At 47.0% G+C, this 24,640-nt stretch overlaps 1 protein-coding gene across 1 annotated transcript in view; it reads right to left on the reverse strand.

Annotated features, from left to right (window-relative positions):
• WDFY3 (WD repeat and FYVE domain containing 3) overlaps positions 1–24,640 on the reverse strand; it is a 284,440-nt gene that overhangs the window by 99,135 nt on the left and 160,665 nt on the right. Inside the window, 8 exon segments of the mRNA XM_055139598.1 lie at positions 2,923–3,154; positions 6,555–6,736; positions 11,888–12,106; positions 12,712–12,812; positions 14,319–14,550; positions 17,517–17,629; positions 18,433–18,647; positions 19,815–19,992. Coding sequence (XP_054995573.1) covers positions 2,923–3,154; positions 6,555–6,736; positions 11,888–12,106; positions 12,712–12,812; positions 14,319–14,550; positions 17,517–17,629; positions 18,433–18,647; positions 19,815–19,992 — 1,472 coding nt within the window.

Here is a 24,640-nt window from a genome sequence, read left to right on the forward strand (position 1 = left end):
CTCTGTCCGCTGGATTATCACAAATCACAAAACACTTCCCAGAGGGGCCAAGTTTTGTGGGCAGGTGCTCTGGGTTTAACCCTGCCAGGCACTTTAAGGTTTCATGAGACAACTTCTCCTAGGTTCCCAGGAAAGAGGGGATGCCGGAAACGCTTGCACAAGAGCTCCCATCTGGTCCCCTCTGCATTCCTCCGGACAATACTGCCGTGTGATGGCGTTCCGGGGCGAAAGCCGGTTGGAGTCCTGCTTTCTCTGGAAGCTGTGTGATCTGGTCTATTCATCTCAGTGCTTTGTCTCCTGAATTGTAAAATGCGAATGATAAAGGTGGCCCCGAACCCAGAGTTTTGTAAAGATGCACAGAGACACACGGAGGGCACAGAAGATCTTGAGAACGCGCGTCCTTTCATGCACAAGTGCTGAGCTGACACGCAGCAGGGGCCCGGCGCGAGGCAGTCACCATCATTACATACGATCGAAAGCAAGAACATGAGTAAAGCACGGGTTACTTGGCCACAGAGTATTACTTTATTGGTTTATAGTATTAGTGCCCTAATTCTTTCGTGAGTTTATAGAATCAAGGGATATTACCACTTGGAAAGAATAATTAAAAAGAACTGCAACTTAGCCAGTACTTTTAAAATCTTTTTTTTTTTGGGGGGGGTGCTAAATACTACTAAGCAGTGGGCCAAGACAAGAGGAAATGGGAAAATATCCCTGCTCATGGCTTGGGAGGATTCACAGCATGGAAATGTCAATATTCCCCAAAGCACAGTACAGATTCCATGCAGTCCATACAAAGATAACCACAACATTTTTCAAAAAAAAATAGATAAAAGAGTCCTGAGTCCTGAAATTCATATGGAGCAATTACTCCCTCACCCTCACAGTAGCCAAAGCGATTCTTGAGGAAAACAAGATGAGAGACATCACCTCTCCCCACTTTATACTGTACTACAAAGCAGTAGCAGTTCACCCAGCATGGTATTGGAATAAAGACCCTCAGAACAATGAAAAAGAATTTAAATCCAGAGACAGATCCTCAGGTATACAGTCAATAAATCTTTGATGAAGGAGCAAAAAATATGAAGTGGGGCAAGCAAAGTTTTTTCAAGAAGGGGGTGTTGGAAAAAAATGAAATTAAACATCCTTCTAATGCTATCTTCCTTCTAATGCTATGCACAAAATTCAAAGTAGATTAAGACTTCATTATCAGACCTGAATCCATGAGATACACAGAGGAAAAAAATAGGCAAATTTCTCCATGACAGTGAAGCGAGGGGCATCTGTGAGGATAAACATCCAATGACCAAGCAAGTGAAAATAAAAATAAACAAATGGGACTATATCAAATTTCGAAGCTGCCGCACCTCAGGACAATTGATTACCAGAACACAAAGGCAGCCCAGAGACTGGGAGGAATTACTTGCCCACCCCAGGTCTGACAAAAGGTTAATATCCAGATACATAAAGAACTGGTAGAATCTTACAAGAAAAAACACCCGACCCTGTTAAAAAATGGGAAGAGGTGAACAGAAACTTCCTCAAAGAAGAAATATGAATGGCTAAAAGGCATATGAAAAGTGCAAAAAAAATCACTAAACATAAGGGAAAAGCAAATCAAAACAATGAGGTATTATCTCATACCACAGAGACTGGTACTTGTCAGAAAGAACAGCAACCAGTGCTGGTGTGAATGGGAGGGTGGGGAGGAGCCCTCCTTCACTGCCTGTGGCAATGTTGAGTCTTTATGAAAGACAGTACGGCCAGTTCTCAAAAATCTAGGAACTGAGTTTCTGTATGACCCAGCAATTCCACTCTTGGGAATATATCCCACGGGCACAATGCAGAAAAACACACCTGCATGCCTTTGATCACTGCATCACTAGTCACAATCGCCAAAATCTGGAAACAACCCAGCGCTGGAGAACAGATGAGCAGACAAAGAATCCATGGATAGATAGACAATGGAATACTACTCAGCCATAAGAAGGGAAGAAGTCATGCAATTTGCTGATACCTGGATGGACCTGGAGAATACCTTGGTAAGAGAAGTGAGTCAGAGAGAGAGGGACAGACACAGAATGAGTGTGGGATAGAAAGAAACACAGTTGGGGAATAACTAACGGCCGAAGACCATAGGAATAAAGATCAGGAGAACTGGTTCTTAGCAGGAATCTTGCCTGTGTTGGGGGAGGGAGCACTACCACAGTAAGAGGAGGAAGTGCTCACTCTGGAGATGGACGGGCGCTGAAAGGGGCAAAAGGGATATGCGTGATACCCTGTCAGTAACAGTAGCACAAGCCAGTGACTCAAAGGATAACGTGCCTGTGGCAGGGAAACTGGAGCACTGATGGAAAGAAAGGGACACTGGGGTTGCAACACTGTATACCTGAAACCCAATCCCCAAGAACCTTGTAACTGTAATCTATGGTGATTGTCTTTTTTTTTTTAAAAAAGAGGGGGGCAGCAAGAGTTGAGCTGTAGATCAGGAAAATGATATCAACTCATCTAATCTAGAGAACTGGTGTTGCTGAACAGTCTGGGTTATAGATGTTCCTGCAACTAAAGTCAACATACTTTAAACTACTTCATATAATAGGTGCAATGATTAAAAAAAAAAAAAGATGAAACTCTTAGAAAAGTCATAGAGTCTTACACCTTAAACCACCTCCATCTTGGAACCAGTTAAAGAAATGGGAAAAATGGATCAGAAACAATCACTACCTCAGCAGGAAGTACAGAAAGTCCAGTAGGATTGCAAGAGAACATTTCCCATCGATCAAAAGAATTAGGCTGAAGGGGACAGAGAGAAAAGCTCCATGTCCCTGAAGAACATCATGCGCAATGAATAACCTCTCCCCCGTAAGTGTACCTAATTCTTAAACGTGACACAACTTTCAGAATGAGGAACGAGTTACTCACAGGGCATGCACACAGCCTGGAAGCTTCCCACGTAATTTGGTCCGAGTTCATAAATGGTAGTCACACTGGAAGGGGGCAGGACTTCTTCCAGAAAATGCGTGGGTCCCAGGCGCCAGACCAGCGATGCCATCTGGCGCTGCGCCGGCGGGGTCCCACTGTACGCGTACACCGAGCTGACCACTGGCGGATTCGCTGAGCCGGAGCCCCCTGGAGTGCTGTGGACGTAATGAAGCTGCAAAGAACAGAGGCAACGGTGAGTTTGTCTGGGGAGCAAACAAACACTCTGGCCAATGTAACAAACATCGTTACATTGTTTCTTCTATGCACGTCCTGCGGATCCCCAGGTCACACAGCTCTGTAAATGCGCAGAAGCACTTGGGCAGTAGACGATGAAGTAGGTCAGGAGTCTGGCGCCTCGTGTGGGGTTGGAGATCGCCAGCAACTCTCCAAACAGAAAGGGTCACCTCAAACCCACGGATACAGGTGCTGCCTGGTGACCGCCAGGTAACACGCTTTTGCTAGTCTTGTCCACTCGGTACAAACGCAGCTTCCCACTGTACAGCTAATTCAAGGGATCTTGAAAACGAGCTGCGCCACCTTCGGTGTGAGTTGGGAGCAAACCAAGTTGCTCCTTTTGCTTCCTCTCCCTGTGCTTGATGGAACAAGGCACATCTCCACTTTAACGAGTGGTTTTCTTTGAGTCTGGACCCCAGAGGGCAGGTTTCCCTGAGTCCCTTTACATCGGCCCTGTGGAGGCTGAGAGCAGCACCTGGCACCGGACAGCCCTGCCAGCTGTGCTCCTTTCTCCACGGGGTGAATAGCTCCCCCCTGCCCTGGTCTGTGGCCACAGAGCTGGCACAGCGCCTGCGGTGAACAGGCTCCCAGGGCCAGGGGACCTTTATGTACAAGCACCGTTCGTCTGGCCGCCAGCCCTGTGTGTGGTCATCAGGAGATGCACGGCTGAGAGGGCACAGTCTCCTCCCCACGCGTGACCTGAGGGCCCCACGCTCACACCACCAGAATCCTGGTAAGAGAGTGGCCCGGGTCCCCTTCTCCAGAGTCATTCGTCATTTCTGCTGAAACTTTCAGTCAAAAGGTATTTTTCGAGTTTACTCTTCTTTGAGTAATGCCACGAGGTGAACGTTTCATTGACTGTTTTCTCAAAAGATCCAGGACTTCGATTCTATATATTAAAAACAGCTCCCAGTGATACTGACACACATGTGTGAACACCCACACATGACCTAAAACTGATTTCTAAGCACTTCTCAGAGGGAAAGTGATGGTGATAATATAAATCAATAATAAATCTCTGACAACATAATCATAAAAAGGAAGACAGTACAGTGGGCAGGGCGTTGGCCTTGCATGTGGCTGACCTGTGTTTGATTCTTGGCATCCCAGATGATGGTCTCCTGAGCACCAGCAGGAGTAATTTCTGAGTGAAGAGTCAGGAGTAACCCCTGAGCACTGCCAGGTGTGACCCAAAAAGCACCACCCCCCCACCAAAAAAAAAAAAAGACCTTTTTACTTTCTCTGAAATAATGAAGGAGCAGCAAGCTACTAGAGAATCAACAAGCCCATCTGTATCAGGTGCGATCACACATCCAGAGAAAATATAGGGCGATATCCACAGAGTACATTAGAGGGTCGTGGCACTCTAACACCACGTAACGAGCAATACCACTGAGAAAGGAAACGTGCTCGAAGAAGCTGTCAGTTTCAAGGTTCTCTGAGTCTCACGAAAGGCCAAACTGCCTTTGCCATTTCTTTCAAGTGCTGTAACAATGGGGAAAAAAATGGATGCTTGGCGGGGACAGGACATGCGCAGGACATTCTACAGCGCATGCTCAGTAGCTCCCAGGCCCATCCAAATTCCTGGCATCATGTGGTCCCCGAGCATCGCCAGTGTAGACCTGGCACTCCTGGGTGGAGCCCTGGAGGCCCCCTCCGCACCTATCTTTGGGCCTTTGCACTGAACCTCTGGCCCAGAAAGAATCACCAGTGGGAAAACCCTGCTTGGGAGGGCCTCCGCACCCTGGGAAAAGACAGATTCTGGCTCGAAAGAGAACGAGGTTCAAGGCTTGCCTGAGATGTAGCAGAGCCCGGCCTGATTTTCAGCATCATATTGGGTCTCGGAACTGAACAGGCAGAGAGCTAGGAGTGAGCCCTGAGCACAGGGGCAGGAGTAGCCCCTGATCACTACTGCGTGGGGCCTCAACCCCCTACCCCCAAATGGAAACTATCTTTTAGAAAGAAAAGAGTTTTAGGAATTTTACAGATGATTTCTACCGAAAACATCTAGCAACATTCATCTTGATTTAGAAAACGAAATTTCTCTTGATTCTCCACTGATGACTTGAACTAGCTTGCCTCTCTCATCTGAAGGACTACAGTGTAGTCCCCTTACATCGAGACTAATAGGTATATCCTCATCCAACAAACAATAACGGGCAGCTACTATTAGCGCAGACTGATGTGGGCCACCTGAGAACAAATCTCAGTGCAAATAACCACGATTCTAAAGCAATCTGGAGACCAGTGGATTACGGACAGCCGTAACAAGAAGATAAAACTGGGATCTGGGGCATCCTGCACCCTTCAACTAGTTTCTCCTCTTAGCTACAGGTCAAGCATTAGCTGCTGCTTTTTGTTTGTTTGTTTGTGTGTTTGAAATGACTCCACAGTTCTCAGGGGTTACTCCTGGCCTTTTGCTTAGGTGGTCCATCTGGTGATGCCCCCGGGACCACAGGGAGCTGGTGACTGGGTCTTCCACATGCAAGGCAAACACCTGGGCCTCGAACTATCGCCCAATTCCCAGTCACTGACTTCTTTTTTTTTTTTAATTTTTATTTTTTAAAAAATTTTATCACCATGTGGAAAGTTACAGAGTTCTCAGGTTTATGTCTCAGTTATACCATATTCAAACACCATCCCTTCACCAGTGCCCATATTCCACCACCAAAATCCCCGGTATACCCCCTGCCACCCAACTGTATAACTGATGAATTTCACTTTATTTTCTCTTCACCTTGATTACGTTCCATATTTCAACACAAAACTCACTACTGTTGTGGGAGTTATATCCCCAAACAAGATAACCCTAATAAGGAGGCATTTGATAATTAGTTTTCCATTAAAGATTGTATGTTTTCAGGTTTTAGAAAAGGTCGCGCGGCCGCTAATGCGGCCGTGCGGCTCGGATGTGTCCCAGTCCCAAATCCTGGAGCCGTGTTAGTTGCTGCTCAGTGTCGCCAGGGTTCCATCTGGAGAAGGTGTGCTGGTGGCACCTCCTCCTTCTGGTCCCCCGGTGTTGCTGGCCCCGATTCGGGTCCGGAGCATTGTCCGGGCCGCATTGCTCACCAGAATGCCTGCCGCTTCTCTGTGGATTGCCCAGTCACTGACTTCTTAAGGCCCCTGGAAGTCATGGGTTCTATCCTCTGTGTGTGTGTGTGTGTGTGTGTGTGATGTAATGAGTCAGATAAGTAGTCAAATGGGTACTGGGGGTCAACTTAAAATTAAGGCAGCAATGAAGCAATACTCTTGCACACGTGCGCACACACACACACACACATTCTCTGTCTGTCTGTCTGTCTCCCCTCTGTGGCAGAGGCCAGGCCGCAGGTGCTCACCTTCACAGTGCTGACGAGCTGGCCGTCGAGGTAGAGGGTGGCGGTGCTGTTCTTCAGCATGCCCTTGCTCATGACCAGGACCAGGTGGTGCCACTGGCCCTCCACGATCAGCTCTCCGCAGCGGAAGCGCGCACAGCACGGGAGGATCTCATAGAAAGATGACTCTTCGCTGAAATCGTCGACTGGAAGGAAGAAAGGCAAGGCATTCAGAGCCTCTCTCTGACATCGTCCTCATCTGGATCCCACCCCCAGGGGAAACCACCGGACAGTGGCAGAAACGACCGTCTTGATTCATTAGAGAGATGTTATCATTAGCGACACCTTACATCAAGGACGTATTTTTGTTTTCTTCTGCTCAAAAATACATACAGCTACAAATGAAATTAAATTTTAGTAACAAATGAAAGGCTGGCACAATTAAATTACATTAGACATTTAAAAAGAGGCTAGTTAATGAGTACTTACCAAGGTCTGTAATAAATTGTCCTTTTAGTTATTTGTTTTTTTATGGAGGGGGTGGGGTGCCACACCTGAGTGTAGAACCAGGGGCTGCACTTGGTTCTACACTCAGGAAATGCTCCTGCCCAACTTGAGGACCATATGGAGACCAGAGACTGAACCTGGGTCGTCTGTTTGCAAAGCAAATACCCTACCCACTGTACTATGCTCTGGCCCCCTACCCACTGTAAATTATATTTTCCAATTTTTGTTAGACATGCCTCTGATTATAACACTAGATAACAAAGGAACCAAGAAAGTTTACATTTTAATTTTTGTCATATATACATATATGTATAATGTATATATAAAATACATATATAAAAATACACATATATACATATAAACACACACACACATATACACACACACACACACACACACACACAAACACACTGTGTTCAATGACACAAGGGAACTATTTGCCCTGGCAGGGTGGAAGTGACTTAAGAATTTGAAAGGCATTTGATATTGTTTCACCAGAAAACACAGGTTATTTGCTAATGACCTTCAATCACTTCCAGCCTTCATTCTATGAAGTTAATAGAGCAGGTGAGGTGATAACACATTAATATTAATTTAGCCATAAGGTTAAGCTACGTAAAACTAACAAGCATTTACAAAGAAATCAAGAAGATATGGACAGTAAGGAGAAAGCCAAATGTTAAAAATTCATTCCTCCCCTGTCCACCAAATATAAATATAAAATAAATAATAGCTCGGCTTAAGTGCGTAAATCCAAGCAGACCCACCATTTCTCAGTCCAAACACATCCAAGCGTGTACATTGAATAGTTTAAATTAAATGACATACAAATGAAAATTAATGTCTATTGTTTGAATCCTGACATCTGCATATGCTAAATGCTAATTGTACTTTCAGCAACAACTCAGAATACCTATCTGTTATCAGAATACCTGTCTGTTAACAAGCGAAGGCCATCACAAAGGCATACACTTATCCGTAAGGTTAATGTGGAACTGAATAAACCAGGCAAACCCCAGAGTTTACAGGCTGAGACGGTGACGGGAGAGATCACGTGTTCCGGGTGGACCGAGAACCCTCCTTTCCCCGACTGATGGTGGAATCTAGCCAAGGACTGAAGACAGGACTCATTTCCTGAGAGTTTTCTTTTCTTTTCCCTTCTTTCGGCTTTTGGCTTTGTTTCTTCAGGCCCCCAGCGGTGCTCACCGCTTACTCCTGGCTCAGTGTCCGGGGTACCATATGTGGTGCTGGGACAGAAGCTGGGCTGGCTGTGTGCGAGGCGGATGCTCGACCTCCCGTGCTCTCTCTGACCTCAGTGAGTCTAATTCCTGCCTCAGGCTCACACGAGGACATCCGCACTGGGCACTGCGGTAGGCTGTTCTGCTGAGCAGTCTGGCGCGTCTTCATGCCTCGGCGTCTAACGGCCGCAAGCTGGGAGTCTGGATCCTAGCGGCAGTCATATGCATACTCTGGAGTCTCTAACAGACTAAAGCAGTCTCGGAAATGGCATCTAATGAAAATGTCCAGGGTTAGAGCCATTCTCCTCATTTTCCAGACAGTCCCGAGGCACTCGATGGTTCTACGTGCACAGCAGGTGCCTTTCACTTGGACTGGACCCACTGTACTGTCATTCTGGTCCCTCTAACTCATTCATTTACTTTCTAGATTTTCTTAATTTTCAGTTTGAATTTCACCTGGCAATGGACAGGGGTCATATGGGCCCCAAGGACGGAACTCGGCTCAGCTGCCCGCAAGGCAAGAGCCAGTACTACCACTGTGGCCCGCTTTTTTGAGCTTCCTAAATGAAATTCCCTTCTTCCCATTCTCCATTATCTTCCTCTTCCTTCCCCCTACGCTCCCCCATCCCCCCGCTCCCCCATCCCCCCATTTGTTTTGTTCTTTGGCCAGCAGTGCTCAGGGGTCACCCCGGCTCTGCCTTCAGGGATCACTCTGGGTACAGTGCTCCTGCTCAACTCCCTCCAGCCCCCGTTGGGGGTTGGAGAGAGTTCAGCAGGATAGCACAGCAGGGAGGGCGTTTGCCTTGCACATTGCCAACCCGGGTTCGATTCCCAGCATCCCATACAGACCCCCGAGCACCGCCAGGAGTAATTTCTGAATGCAGAGCCAGGAGTAACCCCTGTGCATCGCCGGGTGTGACCCAAACAGTCAAAACCAAAAAAAAAAAAAAAAAACACAAAACACCTCCTTCCAGCCCCGCGGCTTCCCTCGCAATCCATCTATGTTTCCTCTCTTCTTCTCGCTCAGTCATTTCTATCGTTAACAGGTCAGGGATTCCCACTTATCTGGCCTATGTCTCCACCCGCTTTTTAGAGGGGAAAAAAAAAGTTCCCAATGTCCTCTGGAAATCTCCCTTCTTTGAACAAACAACAGAAATGCCCCTGAGTTGAACCAGGATGTACCCCCCATCCCAGGGGGCCATTTCTACCTCCGGCAGGGGCTGGTATCGCCCACATCAAGAAACACAGCTTGCAATATTTGTTTGCTACTTGCCCCGCTCTGGTAGGAGCTGCCTAGACTGCGAAGATAATAATATTGCGTGTGGGAAGTTTACGGCTCTAGTAGGGAAGACAGACAATGAGATAATGAAGAATTAAAATCCCCGATGTCGAGATGAGTGATAAGGAATATTAAATAAGGGCTATACCACTGAGCACAGGAACGACAGGGAAACTCGGGGAATGTTAAAGAGGCATAACGCAGATAAGACGGAGGAAACAGCGGGATTCTCAGAGCTGACTTGTGGTTTCAAATGGGCGAAGTCACTGTGGGGTATTCTAGGCCTGGGCAGAAACATGGGTCTGGCTGTTTACAGGAACATAAGCTAAGATGTCTAATAGCCAATAAAATACAAGAAGACAGGACTGGGGGCTGGAGCGATAGCACAGCGGGTAGGGCGTTTGCCTTGCACGCGGCCGACCCGGGTTCTAATCCCAGTGTCCCATATGGTCTCCTGAGCACTGCCAGGGGTAATTCCTGAGTGAAGAGCCAGGAGTAACCCCTGTGCATCGCTGGGTGTGACCTAAAAACCAAAAAACAAACAAAAAAAAAAACAGGACTGGATCAATTTCTGATTCCAGGGTTAGAGAGACAGAGGAGTAAAATTTAAAGCACAAGGTTAAGCTGGTTGCCAGGCGTATGACCGACTCAGGTTCGATCTCTGGCACCAACATAGTCAGTCCCCCAAATACCACCAGGAGTGACCCAGAGCACAGAGCCAGGAGTAAGCCTTGAGCACCATCCAGTGTGGCCTAAGCCTCCAGCCCCACTCTTGATTCCAGGGTCCCCCGAATAAAAGGTGGTAAAGCTGACGGAGAGAACAGAGCCCTAAGCCTACATGAGGCGTCTTCCCACTTCATGATACTACTAATTTTCAGCGTAGTAGTAAAGAGAATGCTCTTTAGGGAAAATGCAAATGAGAGGCCAGAAAAGAGTATAACGACAATATGTTAAGCGGTAGGCAGGGTTAGACACAGTGTAAGCTGGGAGAAAAACATCGATGGGATCAAACGCCACAGAAGAGGTAAATAAAGTGTCTGGCCAGAAGTTTTAAAATCCTGTTCTGTGCCGAGCATCATGAAAATACTAAGCTTTAAGGCCTAGCGAAGAATTAACACTCATAATCAACTGATATTTGAGCACTGGACAGATGAGAAGCAATATGATTTTGTCAAAAGAACAAAATTAAAAAAAAATAATAAAACAAAATTTTTTAAAAAATTTAAAAGAACAAAATAAAAAAATTGGAAAAAAAGGGGCTGGAGTGATAGCACAGCGGGTAGGGCATTTGCCTTGCACGCGGCCGACCCGGGTTCGAATCCCAGCATCCCATATAGTCCCCTGAGCACCACCAGGGGTAATTCCTGAGTGCATGAGCCAGGAATGACCCCTGTGCATTGCCGGTGTGACCCAAAAAGCCAAAAAAAAAAAAAAAATTGGGAAAAAAGTGTAACCTGGAACCAAAGATACAGTCCAGTGGGTAAAGCATGTGCCTGGCATCCACTAACCTGGGTTTGGTCCCTGAGCACAAGGCCAGGAGCAGACGCAGAAACCAAAAGAACAAAAGAAAAGCGAATTACATCCTCAGAGCAAAGACGATGAACTGAGATGGATATTTTATGCTACTTAAATAATTTAGAAAGATTTTTTTTATATAAAGGTCTTGAAGTTTTACTATCCAGCAGTGCTATGGAATTTTTGGAGGGAATTGGGATTATAAAACAATAAGCACTAAATCTTGAAGGTATGAAACGGACCCAGTCATTAAGATGTTATTGTGTCTAGCGTAGAACGGCACATATGGTAGGCAGGTGCTCAAGGAATATGCAGAGACTAAGAAGAACTCACAGCCAATGAGAATCCTTGCTGAAACACATCAAACAACCTGCTTTCATAGCAAAGCTGTGACTTCTTGGCAGCCGAGATGAATCCTCGTATTGGTATCCCTCCCTCCTGCTTCCTACTCAAGTGGCTTTTGGAAGTATCTTTCAAATCACCACTGAACGATGCCTGAGATTTCATATGATCTGTTCGACGACAGAATCATTTAAGTTGCAAGAGTTACCAACTAGACGGTCAACACTGGACACTAAAAAAGAGGTTTGAGGGTCTGGGGAGGCAGGAGAGCAGGTAAGGCTTCCACCGTGCACGTGGCCCACCTGGGTTCGATCCCCGGCACCCCAGGGGGTCCCTTGAGCACAGCTAGGAGTAATTCCTGAGCGCAGCTGGGTAATAATGCTCAAAATAAAATAAAACAAAATTAAAAAAACACAAAACAACGACATGACGTTTGACAGCTTCAGAAGGGTAAGCAGAAAGAGAGGGACACTGACCATAGTTCTGCAGCAGCTCCTCCCTGGTGGACACGATGAGAGACCGGTCCTTGGCGGACAGCAGGACAGCCAGACACACATAGTGCTGCTCCGAGGAACTGGCCCGGCGGACCACGGTGAGGAGTCTGACGGGGTGGTGATTGGGAGGAGAGCTGAAGTGTTCGATGCAAAACCAGCTCGAGTAGCTGAGGCCAGAGGGAGGGGGGAAGAACCTTTCACCTACGGGTTGGGGGGGGCAGGGAGAAGGGTAAAATAACAGAGCATGGGTTTGTGTTGACTCAATTTACATTTTATTTATTTGTTTAAAAAAACTTTTATTGAATCACCATGTGGAAAGTTACAAAGTTCTCAGGCTTATGTCTCAGTTCTACAATATTCAAACACCCGTCCCTTCACCAGTGCCCATATTCCACCACCAAAAATCTCAGTATGCCCCCCTCCCCCGCCCCCCCGCCCCCAACTGTATAACTGATGAATTTCACTTCATTTTCTCTTTACCTTGATTACGTTTCATATTTCAACATCAATTTACATTTTAAAAAAGAAGCCAAGGAAAGACATTGACTCGGATTTAAGATTAGACTCTAGGGACTAAGAGGGAAATTGTCTGCCCTAGAGGCAGGGGGAGGGGTGTGACGGGGTTGGGGGGGCGGTCCTGGGGGCATTGGTGGTGGAGAATGTGCCCCCGTGGAGGGATGGGTGTTTGATCGCTGCATGGCTGAAGCTCAAACATGAAAGTTTTGTAACTGTATCTCACGGTGATTCAATTAAAAAGAAAAAAATAGACTCTACCGAAAGACTCGCCTAGGCAAAGCCGTATTTACCAGAGCCAATGCCGCTGACCACTGCGCCATCCGTGAGCCCCGTTGTGACGGCGTTATTCGTAGGGGCATTGTGAGGTGCCAAGCTGGGCAGGAACAGGCAGCTGTGGAAGGAGAGGCAACGCACGTGAGACCAGCCGTTTCCTTCCCTCTCTGCCCTCACCCGGGAAGGAACTGCCCACACTCCCAGGCAACGGGGGCGAAGAAAGCAGGGAATGACTGTGGCTGAATCGCTCACAGGGATCTTCTTGCTTAATGACGTGAGAAAAATCAAAAGATCTACTTGATGATTTTCCAAGAACGCAAGTTTTTAGTAAAAAATATTTTGGGAAGTCAAAAATAACCCGTACACCGTGAAACGCCGCAATTTCATCCCCACCGAAAAATCCCTCCTGTCCCTTTCTTTTCAGTGAGTCATTTTACCTGTTACCGGTGTTTTGGTGAGTTTTACCTATTCCCAAGTACTTATGAACCCACTGCTTGATAGAAACTCAGGAAAGTGTTCTGAACATACAATTTGAATTTCAGATCAGTAAGACTCCCATAAAAAGGGGCCGGAGCGATAGTACAGTGGATAGGGCGCCTGCTTTGCACACAGTCCACCCAGACTCAGTCCTCAGCACCCCACATGGTCCCCTGAGCACAAGTGATTCCACGAGTGCAGAGCCAGGAGTAAGCCCTGAGTACAGCTGGGTGTGGCCCCCAAATAAACAAGCAAAAACAAATAAACAAGAGAACCCCACCAAGGAGCACAGATGTACGTCCTGTGAACATTCACGTCCATTCCTAGACTGATGAACTTTACAAATGATCCTGGAGTCTCCACAGACGATGTCTGCTTGTTTGGGGCCAATCCGGGCACTGATCAGGCCTTACTCGAGGGGAGCTGCTCGTGATCCGTGCTCAGGGGTCATTTATGGCAATGCTCAGAGAACCAGCGATGAAATGTGGGTCCCCGGCATGTAGGCTCTCCTGAGTACTGTCCCCCGGGCCCTATGGAGTCTCATCACTTCTGTTACTACAGTCATTTTTTTTTTTTCACTGAAAACTATGCCTTTGATATGACTGTCACTGAACATTTATGACATTTATTTAAGGGGAAGGATTACAAAAATCCAAAGAGCTTTTAATCTCATTAGAATCTGCATACAACATATCGATTTACATTTACTGAATCTGGATTTGGCCAACATTTTCCAGAGAGGGCTTTTACACTCCGCGCAGCAGACAGTCGCTGTTGGGACTATTCAACTCTGCCGCGCTAGCCTGAACGCTCACTCATGTATGCAGACGACGCACACATAAGCAAATATGCCCTTTGCTGTACTCACATCATACTCTGTTTTTTAAAAATTACAAAAACAGATACGGGCAACTGGCTTTAGACTACTGACTCATGTACCACATTCATGTACTTAGAATAATTAAAAATAATAAAGTTGCAAAACCCTAAACATGTTTATTTATTTTGAAAATAAATGCTTGAAAACAGGTAGTGACAGTGTGAAGCTTTTTCACCCAGTAGATGTGAACCAAACAACAATTCGCCAAAGGCAAGAATGTAATATAAATTAACATGTTAGGACTTGGCCACCTTTCAAATTCCTTACCCAAACCCTTCGAGGGATGTGTCAAATTCAACAAAGGCTGGAGTGACCGAGGGTCCGTGAAGTCTGATGTCATGTGGGGTTGTCATGGAAACCAGACACTTCACCCTGGTCAGGGGCACGGTGCTCCCTTCGGCGGATTTTACCAGGCTCTTGCTTATCCGGTAATGGTTGTCTTCGTGTAAGCTGAAAACATTATCAGAACCCAGACCTTCCATGGATGTGATCATACTACCTGTAAGTCAAGGAAATCACTTGGGAAAAAATATCATGTAGATCCCTACAATAATTACTGCACTGCTATCGTCAGTACTGTCGGGGCCCCATTGGGCAGTGCTCAAGGGCCACTCCCAACTCTGTGCTCAGGAGCTGTGCCCTCCTGGGGGTGCCCGGGGGAACCCAGCCCAGGGCCTCACACACGGGAGGCAAGTGCCCAACCACCACACCGCATCCCGGCCTTGAAAATCACAGTATGGCTAACAAGGCGACTTATGTCTGTCTGTTATGAACTTTAATATACAAAATTTCAGTTTAGAAACAAAAGCAAATGTTCATTTTAGTGTTACCTGTGTCCATTAAAAAATTTAAATAGCATGTGCTTCTATTTTTAACTAATTACGAAAGCAATATAAACACAGAAGAAACATGGGAAACTATATGTAATTAATGAAATCATGAGGCCTAGAGAGATAGTTGACAAGGCACTTTACCAGGAATGCTCACTGCAGAGAGAGACAGGAGTAAGCCCTGAGCACCACTGGGTGTGACCCAAGAACAAAACAAATATCATCAATAATTACTATCACAACTATTATGATGATGTCATTTAATTATCAATGATCACCATGTTTGTAAAAACCAGGTTCTACTTTATATTTCACAAAACTGCTATCATTAAGAAATATTTTATGAATACTACAAATACATCATATTTCTCATGAAAAAAAATCAGAAAAACAGCAGTAGATTGTGTCACAATTTTCTCTTTATAGCTCTTCCCTTATATGATTAGAATTTAGTACGTGACCATAAAAGCACTTGAATAAAAAAATTCCAACATGCATGTAATAATATTAATTTCAAGACTGAAAAACAAAACTATAAACTGATTTTAAGACTATATTCCAAATGTAATAAAGGAGCTATTTTCTCACGATAAATTTCATGAATATAAATGTTTCATTTTTAGATGAGCTAATAAATAAGCAGAAACCCAACCACAAAGTTCTTTCAATCTTCTCTTAGCAAAAGGAACTATTTTTGTTTCCATTCTTTGCAAAGGAAATTATAAATCACTCGTAAGGTATTGTGTAGTATTGTGTAAAGTACAAAAACGAAAAACATACACTTCTGGGGGATGTGCAGTCATTGATCTGGGAAATTTTGTTTACAACAAGATACTGAAAGGCAAAAGCTCTTCTGTTCCAATACGCAGTGATCACCATTCACAAGTCACTAGTTTGCAGGCGGACACAGGGAAGGCCAAATGCCGGTCCGGGTTTGAGGCTGGTTAGCGACAGCCATCCGAACACTCAAGGGCTCAGAACTGCTCGATCACCAGGTTCTTTCCCAGAGGCCATTCCATTTTCTAACCCTTATTCCTGCCTGCCCATTAGAGCTGGTTACTTCAACCCAACAAGACAAACGCACCGTCCTTGAGGCTAACAATGACACAAAGTGATGCAGAGCCAAAAAAGGAATAAAAGACCCGACACTAGAGCTGGCTTTGAGGCACTGCAGCGGAGCTCTGCCCTGTGGGCTCTTGCCCCACAATAGGATGGAATCATAGTGGACGGGAGCTGCGGGCAGGCAGAAGGCAGGGTTTTTTTTTTTTTCCTCCGCTTTTGGGTCACACCCAGCAATGCTCAGGGGCTACTCCTGGCTCTGTGCTCAGGAATTACTCCTGGCGGTGCTCAGGGGACCCTATGGGATGCTGGGAATCGAACCTGGGTCGGCCGCATGCAAGGCAAACGCCCTCCCCGCTGTGCTATCGCTCCAGCCCCGAAAGGCAGTTTTGAAGTCCATGTGCCCTCCGCCCGGCCCTCCCCATGGCTGTCAGCCTGATGCGACTCGCCTGTGAAGACCTTCCTCATCAGTACTCCGGGGTGCTTCCCCACCGAACACCTCCCCAGTCTCCCAGGGCAGCGGAGTGTCGCTTTCACAGGTAACACCTTCCGTCCCTACCCCGGCGCCGTGGGCTCTTCCGCTGCACCTATGGGACCGAGGTCTCCCCCTCCAGCAGCTCACCCCGATCTCACTCAGAGCCTCCACTGCAGCACTCACGTCCTCGACTGTTCCCAAAAACAGACCCCTCCTCCTCTCCTGCCCCCAACATCAGCCGGGCTGCCGGCGGGTGGGCAGAAGCTTCTGGTGCTGGAAGTCAAGGCGGGCACCTCAGCCTGTTAACCCGGATCCCTGGCCCCTCCCGCCGCCACGGAGACGCCAGCGTCACACCGTCCTCCCCAGCTCTCCCACTCTTGATTCACCACGAGTCTGACCTAGTGGGTATTTTCCAGCCCAGTGATCTCTTTTGCTTCGCTTCTTTCCCTAGCTGGCCCAAACTCTGGCCTATTTTTTCGCCAAGTTATTTAGCATTCCCCCCTCCCCCCCACCCTCACCCCTACCCCCACCCCCGCTCCTTGGGTTGTGGACCGTGCCCGGCTACGCTCAGGGCTTACCCCTCCCTACCTCTGCACATCTGGGCCCCTTGCCCCCGGAACTATCTCTCCGGCCCCTTTTCAGTATTTCTAATTTCCTCTCTTCTGTGTCTTCATGCAGTATCCGTCCCATAAACTCACAGTATCCAGCCAAACACTCAATGAAGGCAGCAAATGTCATTTGAGAAAAGCAAAGGAATTACAGGTTCTCTGAGAAAATAAGGTACATTCCAAGGGCTATTCTGCTCGTAACTGCTTTCCCACCCGGCTTTTGCTTATACTGATGACTTCTTTCCAGCCTTCAAAGTACGCTCTGCTGCTGTCGACCAGTCAGACCCGTGTTTCTCCTTTCTCTTTTCCTTTCCAGTGAAGCTTTTCAAAAATATTCACCCCCCAGGGGCTGGGAATGTAGCTTAGCAGTAGAGCACTTGGCGTGCATAAGTGAGGCCCCGCGTTCAATCCCCAGCACCGCACACAGACAAGAAAAACCAAAAAATACATCTCTACTTGTCACTTACAAGACAGTTTGCAAAGGTTAACTTACTTCTCATCTCTGGCTCGTAACTCAGGGAACTGGGCTTGTGGACCCTGTATTGCTTCAGCAGTCTTTTGTCCCACGCACCGCAATTTAATGGACTCGCCAAACGCAAAAACTCCCTTTAAAAAATAAAAGGGGGGAGGGGGAGGCAATGCAGAGTTATTCCTGGTTGAGAAACCCATATTATTTATGTCAACACATTAAAAAATAGGACCTAATGAACAGGCTAGTTAAAATACAAAAAGAAATCTAGTCACTATAAATAACACATAATTTTAACTCTGTGTGTGTGTGTGTGTGTGTGTGTTTTGGGGGTGGGGGGGGGGTCTTGGGCCACACCAGTGGAGCTCAAGGGCTACTCCTGGCTCTGCACTCAGGGATGACTCCAGGCGGATTGAGGGACCATATAGGATGGGATCAAACTCAGGTCGGCCGTGTCCAAAGCAAGGAGCTCTACCCGCTGTACTATGTCTCCGGCCCCAGTGCAATGTGAATTTTATGTTCCAATTCCCAACAATTGCAAAGAGTAAAGAATATAACGAAGGGCTAGCAAATGAAATCTGAGGGTTGTGTTGCCCGGGAAGCTTGACGCGCAGAAATACTGGGAATAGTCTGGGGGTCACGTTTCTCGGAGTCCTTTGCTATCTAGGACATCATTTAGGACATCACCCAGAAGGGGAAGACGGACGTAGAATACTTTTCTGAATTTCCAATTCCCCAGAGCCGAAAGCCCAAGCGCCAGGTGACCTTCTCGGGGGTGTGAGCGTGTGAACACGGAGCCCCAGAGCACCAGGGGGCGGGACCTTCGCACCACCAGCACTGGACCCCAACCCCGAACCCCAGTAGTTGCGCCCCCGCGCAGACACAGGGGGTGGGGCTGCCCTGAGCTACCGCGGCCGGCCGGCTGCGCGCGGACACTGACCTCAGCACCATGGGCTCCAGGGCCTGCGACGCCAAGCGCTCGAACATGCGCTGCAGGGGCGGGTGCAGCGCGTGGTCCTCGTCGGCCAGGGCCGCGCTGCAGCGCTGCAGCAGGCGCGCGTGCAGACCCGCCTCGCACATGACCTGCTGGTTCCGCTCCGTGTGCACCAGCGACTGCAGGATGTTCGCCACGGCCAGCTGCAGGTCCAGCGCGTGCTGCGGCGAACGAGAAAGCCCCGCCCCGGGCGATGCGGGTGAGACGGGCGAGCATCCTCCTCCCCGCGGCGCGCTCCGGCGCTTGGCAGCCCGGGTCCCACCGTCCCGGCGCGCACGGCGCTGCGCCAGGACGTTTCCTATTGGGTCTGGCAGAAGCTAACCCCGCTGGCCTCCGCGGGCTTCGAAGGCGCTAGCGTTAACCACGAGACTATAGAACTAGCGATTTTTTTTTTTTTTTTTGCTTTTTTGGGTCACACCCGGCGATGCACAGGGGTTACTCCTGGCTCTGCACTCAGGAATTACTCCTGGCGGTGCTCAGGGGACCATATCGGATGCTGGGATTTGAACCTGGGTCGGCTGCATGCACCCTACCTGCTGTGCTATCACTCCAGCCCCAGGAACTAGCGATTTTTAAAAATTTTATAAAACGGGTGCAGAATCTCTTCTCAATTTATTTATTTATTTATTTTGGTTATCTTTTGGTTGACAAGTATGAATAATGCAAAAGTCTTATTTTTCTTTTGATTTTTGGGCCACAGCCCGCAATGCCCAGGGATTACTCCTGATTCGCACTCAGGAAATATTCCTAGTGGTGCTTGGGGGACCATATGAGATCCTTGGCTAAAGCCTGGGTCGGCCTTGTGCGAGGCAAGTGTCCTACTCTCTGTACCTTCTCCCCAGCCCCCAGAAAGTCCTTTCGTAAAGGGTAAATAACCAGTCTAGCACCGACCATTTACACAATACGCTGGCACTTTGGATGTCAAGGGCCGCACGGTACTGAAACAAAATCAGCCACCCAAGCCTTTATTCACAAAGACCCTTGAATGCAACTAGACACTTAAGGTGTCCTTTTGGAAACATCTGTGCTCCTCTTTAAGGACTTCTATTGCTGAGAAGGCACAACCAGGAGAAGCAATTCTTTGATCGCCCAAAGGAATTACGCTGGCTGCAGCAAGCGAAATGGATTTGGAGACACACGTTCCCACCATCCATTATGAAAGTGAAGACACACAGAGTAAAAACAAATTCCAGATTTTCCTTTTATCGACATGGGTTCGAGCTCCAGATCCACCCCAGACCGTTCGGTGCCCATCCGCTCTTGGCGCCACCCATGCAGCTCGCGTCCCTGAGCGAAGGAAGGGGAGGCTCGAACTCTTCCCGACTTACTTCCGGCTGGGTGGCGGACCCCACGGAGGCCAGCAGGTCCAGGATGGCGAGCATGGCACCCGGGTGGATGATGACGGCGTCCGAGCTCGGGAGAGACGACGTGGCCGCGTGCACTTTCAGGTCACCCGTGTTTTTAGCAGGATAGACGGGAGGGGTTGAGACGGAATGATAGGCGTGCCTGGGAGGGAAAAGGGGGATGCGGCATTGGATTCCACCCCCCCTCGCTGCTGTTCTCCCTGCCCTTCCGTCCTCGCTGGTTCTCTGTGGCAAGAAAGCCCACAAGACGAAGCCCACCAAGGAGATGGATGGCTTCCTGTGCAAATGGCCCACTGGCTTTTTCACTTTTCCTTAAACCACAGGCAACAAGATCATGAGCTTCCGGATCGATGCGGCTTAACTTGAACTGGGTCAACTAAGGCACGTTCATGGGCTGCCCGAGACCAGACAACACCATCTAGGAAGTCTTCCTTAAGCTTATTAGGAACCACTATCACGCCTACCTCGGAAACACTTCCAGCCTCACTTTCAAACACACCAGAGGTGTGTCTGCTGCTGCAAGCCGCTGTGAGCTGGGCAGCGGCTGCCGAGTCTCGAACACATAACATTTGGTTTTATTCTGGGGGCTGCGCCCAGCAGTGATCAGGCCCCATTCTCGGCTCTGTGCTCAGGCATCACTCCTGGATGGCCCTGCTGGCGGCCACATGGGCTCCTTACCCACTGGGCCATCTCTCTCTGGCCCACAACAGTTTTTGGTTTGTGTCAAGACTCTTCACTTTCCCTGTTCTATTCGACAGGAGTTTTGCACATGTGGCATCCTGGCACGAGGCGCCAGATGCTGGAGGCGTCAGCCTCGGGGGCTGCTCTGCGTCCATGAATCAGCCTCAGGAGAACTCGTCTACTGCTGGGTTCCGTCCCCGAGAACAGTGCCACTCCGTGTTCTGGCATGAGAGCGACTTGGGAACAGATGCTTCAAGTCAGTGATTGAGGAGCAAAGAACTGGCACTGCCATATTTTTTTTTTTTTAAAAAATCATTTTTATTTTAACAGCAATTCTAGGAAAGGACACAGCTTCTCTTATAAAAAAAACACACCACACGGGCGCTCCTGGTTTATTTAAAGTCAGCAGAGCCACCACCGCCCACTCAGGATTTCAACTTTCAATTTATTCATTTATTTTTGTTCAGAGAGATTTTAATTTCTAAAAATTTACTAACAGAAACTGAAAATTAAACATTTTTTTTTTAAAAAAGTATTCTCCTCCAGGATACCCACTGTTCTCTTTATTCTTGAAAATATTTTGAGCTATGTAGGAAAGAGACTCAAAATTCCTCCAGAGCAGTGTTTGTCGGTGGGGGGAGAATGCAACAGGCGTGGGGTTGCTGGATATGACCCGTGTGGCACCCCAGGATATTCCAAAGGGGACACAGGTGACGGTCAAATAAATGGGGGGGGGGGAATGGGCGGGAAGGCACAAGACTAGGGGGCTAATAGTAGCGTAGGGGAGCAGAGGAGGGACACCAGGGGAGAGGCCAAGAACACGCTCTGGAGGATGGCAGGAATTCCCCACGTGAGTCTGACGGAAACGGGACCTCTGCACAGTGACACAACTCAAAGGAATAAACAAGCAAACACTGATTCCAACTGTCTTAGTGTGGGCCCTCCAAAATTATTTCTGATTTAGTGGCGATTTAGATATAAGTTATGGGTTTACTTTAACCTCAGAAAGAGGCTATTATTATGACTTTGGAAATGGAACATTTTACTAATTATTTTCGCTAATACAACATTTTACTAACATAATGACTATAGTCCCCACGGCAGAGCCTGGCAAGCTGCCCGTGGCGTATTCGATATGCCAAAAACAGTAACAACAAGTCTCACAATGGAGATGTTACTGGTGCTTGCTTGAGCAAATCGATGAGCAACGGGGTGACAGTGCTCCAGTGCTACAATGACTATAGCAGCAAATAGTTTGCAACTCACATAAGAAAATAGCGCTGATGTAAACTTATTAAGTGGTTAACTCTAGAGCAAGACCTAACCACGTGCAAAACAGAAATTCTCACCTATATTTAAGACTACCTCCCACTTCTGGGGATAGATACTGAAATATTTAAACTCAGAATTAGCTTTGCCCTAGTTATGATTAAGAGTGCCTATAAGTACTAACCCAAGAACACTTGCTTGAAGAACTAGTATTTGTCAACATTTTTTTCTATTACAGATATATTCTGGAGAAAGGTATCATTTTATAATTTTGCTCTAACTTCTGACTGACTATAATGAAGCTGTAGTTCTGTTCCAGTACTTATGAATAATAGCACTGAGAAAGATTATGAGCTGCAGCTTTCCAAATTCTCTTCCCTGCATTGTTAAAATAGTGGAGGTTCACGTCAGGCTTTTACCTAGTGACAAGTAACCTAAGTGGGGAACCTCGATCCGTGTCTGAATACTCCACAAGCTACAGGCACGCCATCCAGTGTCGCTCTCTTTCTGCCAACAAAATCCACATTTACTCAACAAGAAAGAAATGCCCATAGGCTGAAGAAATGCGTTAAAATCTAATGCAATGAACGTAAATGTTTCTCTATTTGCATTTGTGAAATAAAAACATTATAATCTTCATTAGCGTGTGGTTCTGATTACTGAGCCGACGCCTGCTAGCCAGCTGACAATCCGGGGACGCTAACGACGACCCCCTTGGTGCGAGCTGTGCCAGCAGCCTCCCCGGGCAGCGCCTGTGGGCCCGAACGGGATTCTCTGCACAGTCATCGCACCCTGATTTTTTTGAGCCCCCAAATTATTTAGTCCTAACTTTTTTTTTTTTTGGCTTTTTGGGTCACACCCAGCAATGTACAGGGTTACTCCTGGCTCTGCACTCAGGAATTAACTCCTGGTGGTGCTCAGAGGACCATATGGGATGCTGGGAATCGAACCTGGGTCGGCCGCGTGCAAGGCAAATGCCCTACCCGCTGTGCATTCGCTCCAGCCCCAGTCCTAACATTTTTTAAGCCAGTGCCTTGTAACCATAGATAGTTCAGTTTAAAAAAAAAAAGCTTTTAATTGATAACAGCACAATTTTTAAAAAGGGCTTCCTCTAATGATTGAGCCCCATTTTCCTGCAATAACGCTTGGCATTGAATCTCAATGATTATGGGGTGCAATACAGCTTCCTGGTGGAGACACCCCCAGCCAGGGCTGTTGGCACAGTCACAGGGTCCTTTAACTCAGAGATTGGAAACGGGATGTCTGAGCCGGTGATGACCGGATGGTGTGGGCATCACTGATGGCCTTCCCGGAGGGGTTCAGGATCTGTGCTCCAGAGTGACCCCTGGTGGTGCGCAGGGGACCACGTCTGGTGCCGAAAACTGAATCTGGGCATGCACGCAGGGCAGTGCCCCAGGCACTGTATTAGCACTCCGGCCTGCACACGATCATTTACATAAGAAGTTAATGTAAACCTTTTTTTCAATGTGTTCCTTTCATATATGGGTGTCCGTTCAGAGTATTTGAAGTAGATATTTTCTAAGGGCTAAATGTATTTTTAGATACATCAAATTTTAAGTTATGAGCATTTATGATAATCATAAATGAGGGTTGTTGTTCTTTTTAAGGGGTGACCCGGAGGCAGGGGCCCCTTCCCGTGGTGCTCGGTGGGCCACGTGCTGCCAGAGAATGAACAGGGATGGAACACGTACAAGGTTTGTATTCCAATTCCCAACTTGAGATTTTTAATAATTATGATTATTTAGAAAACGATTTCCTAACAATTATTTTTCAATCCCTGTGGGATAGTGAGTAGACAAATTTTCTAATGCCAAGAACACCTATTCCTCATTCATTTTAACTACAGGAAAACATACTTGATCAATTCAAGTAGATTTTATGATTTCCTGAATTAAGGGACTGCTCTGGGGAAAAAATAGTAATCTTTAAATACAGGAAACAGTAGCTTTAAAACTCAAATATATTAAACTGCAGTAAATGCACTAAAAAATACTTTGAACTATGCCTTACTTACTGTAAGAAAATGAATTAGCGGTAAACAATATAAATTTAAGAGACAAGGGAAAATACAAAATCTGTAACCAGTACTCTGATATAGTAACTCCAAATATATCCAAGTTTCAAAATCTGAACAAGAGTCACACAGCTAAATTAACAGCAGAAGCCCTATTAAATTTTTAAAGCCACATGAAAGAATATTAGTACAAAACTTACACGCTGAGGCTTGGTTATGAGGAGAACAGGGAACAAAAAATACTTGTTGTGAAGTACACAGACAATGACTGTTTTAGAAACAGGCTATCGGAATGTTCAATGGATCTTACTTATGTCTCTGCTGGTCAATTGTGGGTTCTAAACAGTCATAAACTTTATACATAAGGCTGACTGTTTCACCTAGGAACTAATGAACATGAAGGAGATGGAGAATGTTTTGAGTTGCTCTTTGGTTTGCTTTGGGGTCACAACCAGCGGTGCTCAGGGCTTACTCCTGGCTCTGCGTTCAGGGATCACTCCTGGCAGTGCCTGGGGGACCGTATGGGATGCCGGGGATCGAACCCAGGTCGGCCGCCTGTAAGGCAAATGCCCTACCCGCTGTATTATAGCTCTGGCCTCCTAAATTCATATTTTTTAAAACCAGTGCTATGATATCTATTTGGGACTAACAGAAAAAAAAAGATCCCAACCATATTTAAAGCAGAAAAATACTCTTAAAAAGGTATGAAGTCCTCTCTTCTCACCGAATATTAATAAGACACATACTTGCTCTAACTAACAAAACCAATGTCTTAGTCTAAATAATGAAGTGGGATGACACAAAT

This window comes from Sorex araneus, chromosome 5, assembly GCF_027595985.1.
Source record: "Sorex araneus isolate mSorAra2 chromosome 5, mSorAra2.pri, whole genome shotgun sequence".
Taxonomy (NCBI): Eukaryota; Metazoa; Chordata; class Mammalia; order Eulipotyphla; family Soricidae; genus Sorex; species Sorex araneus.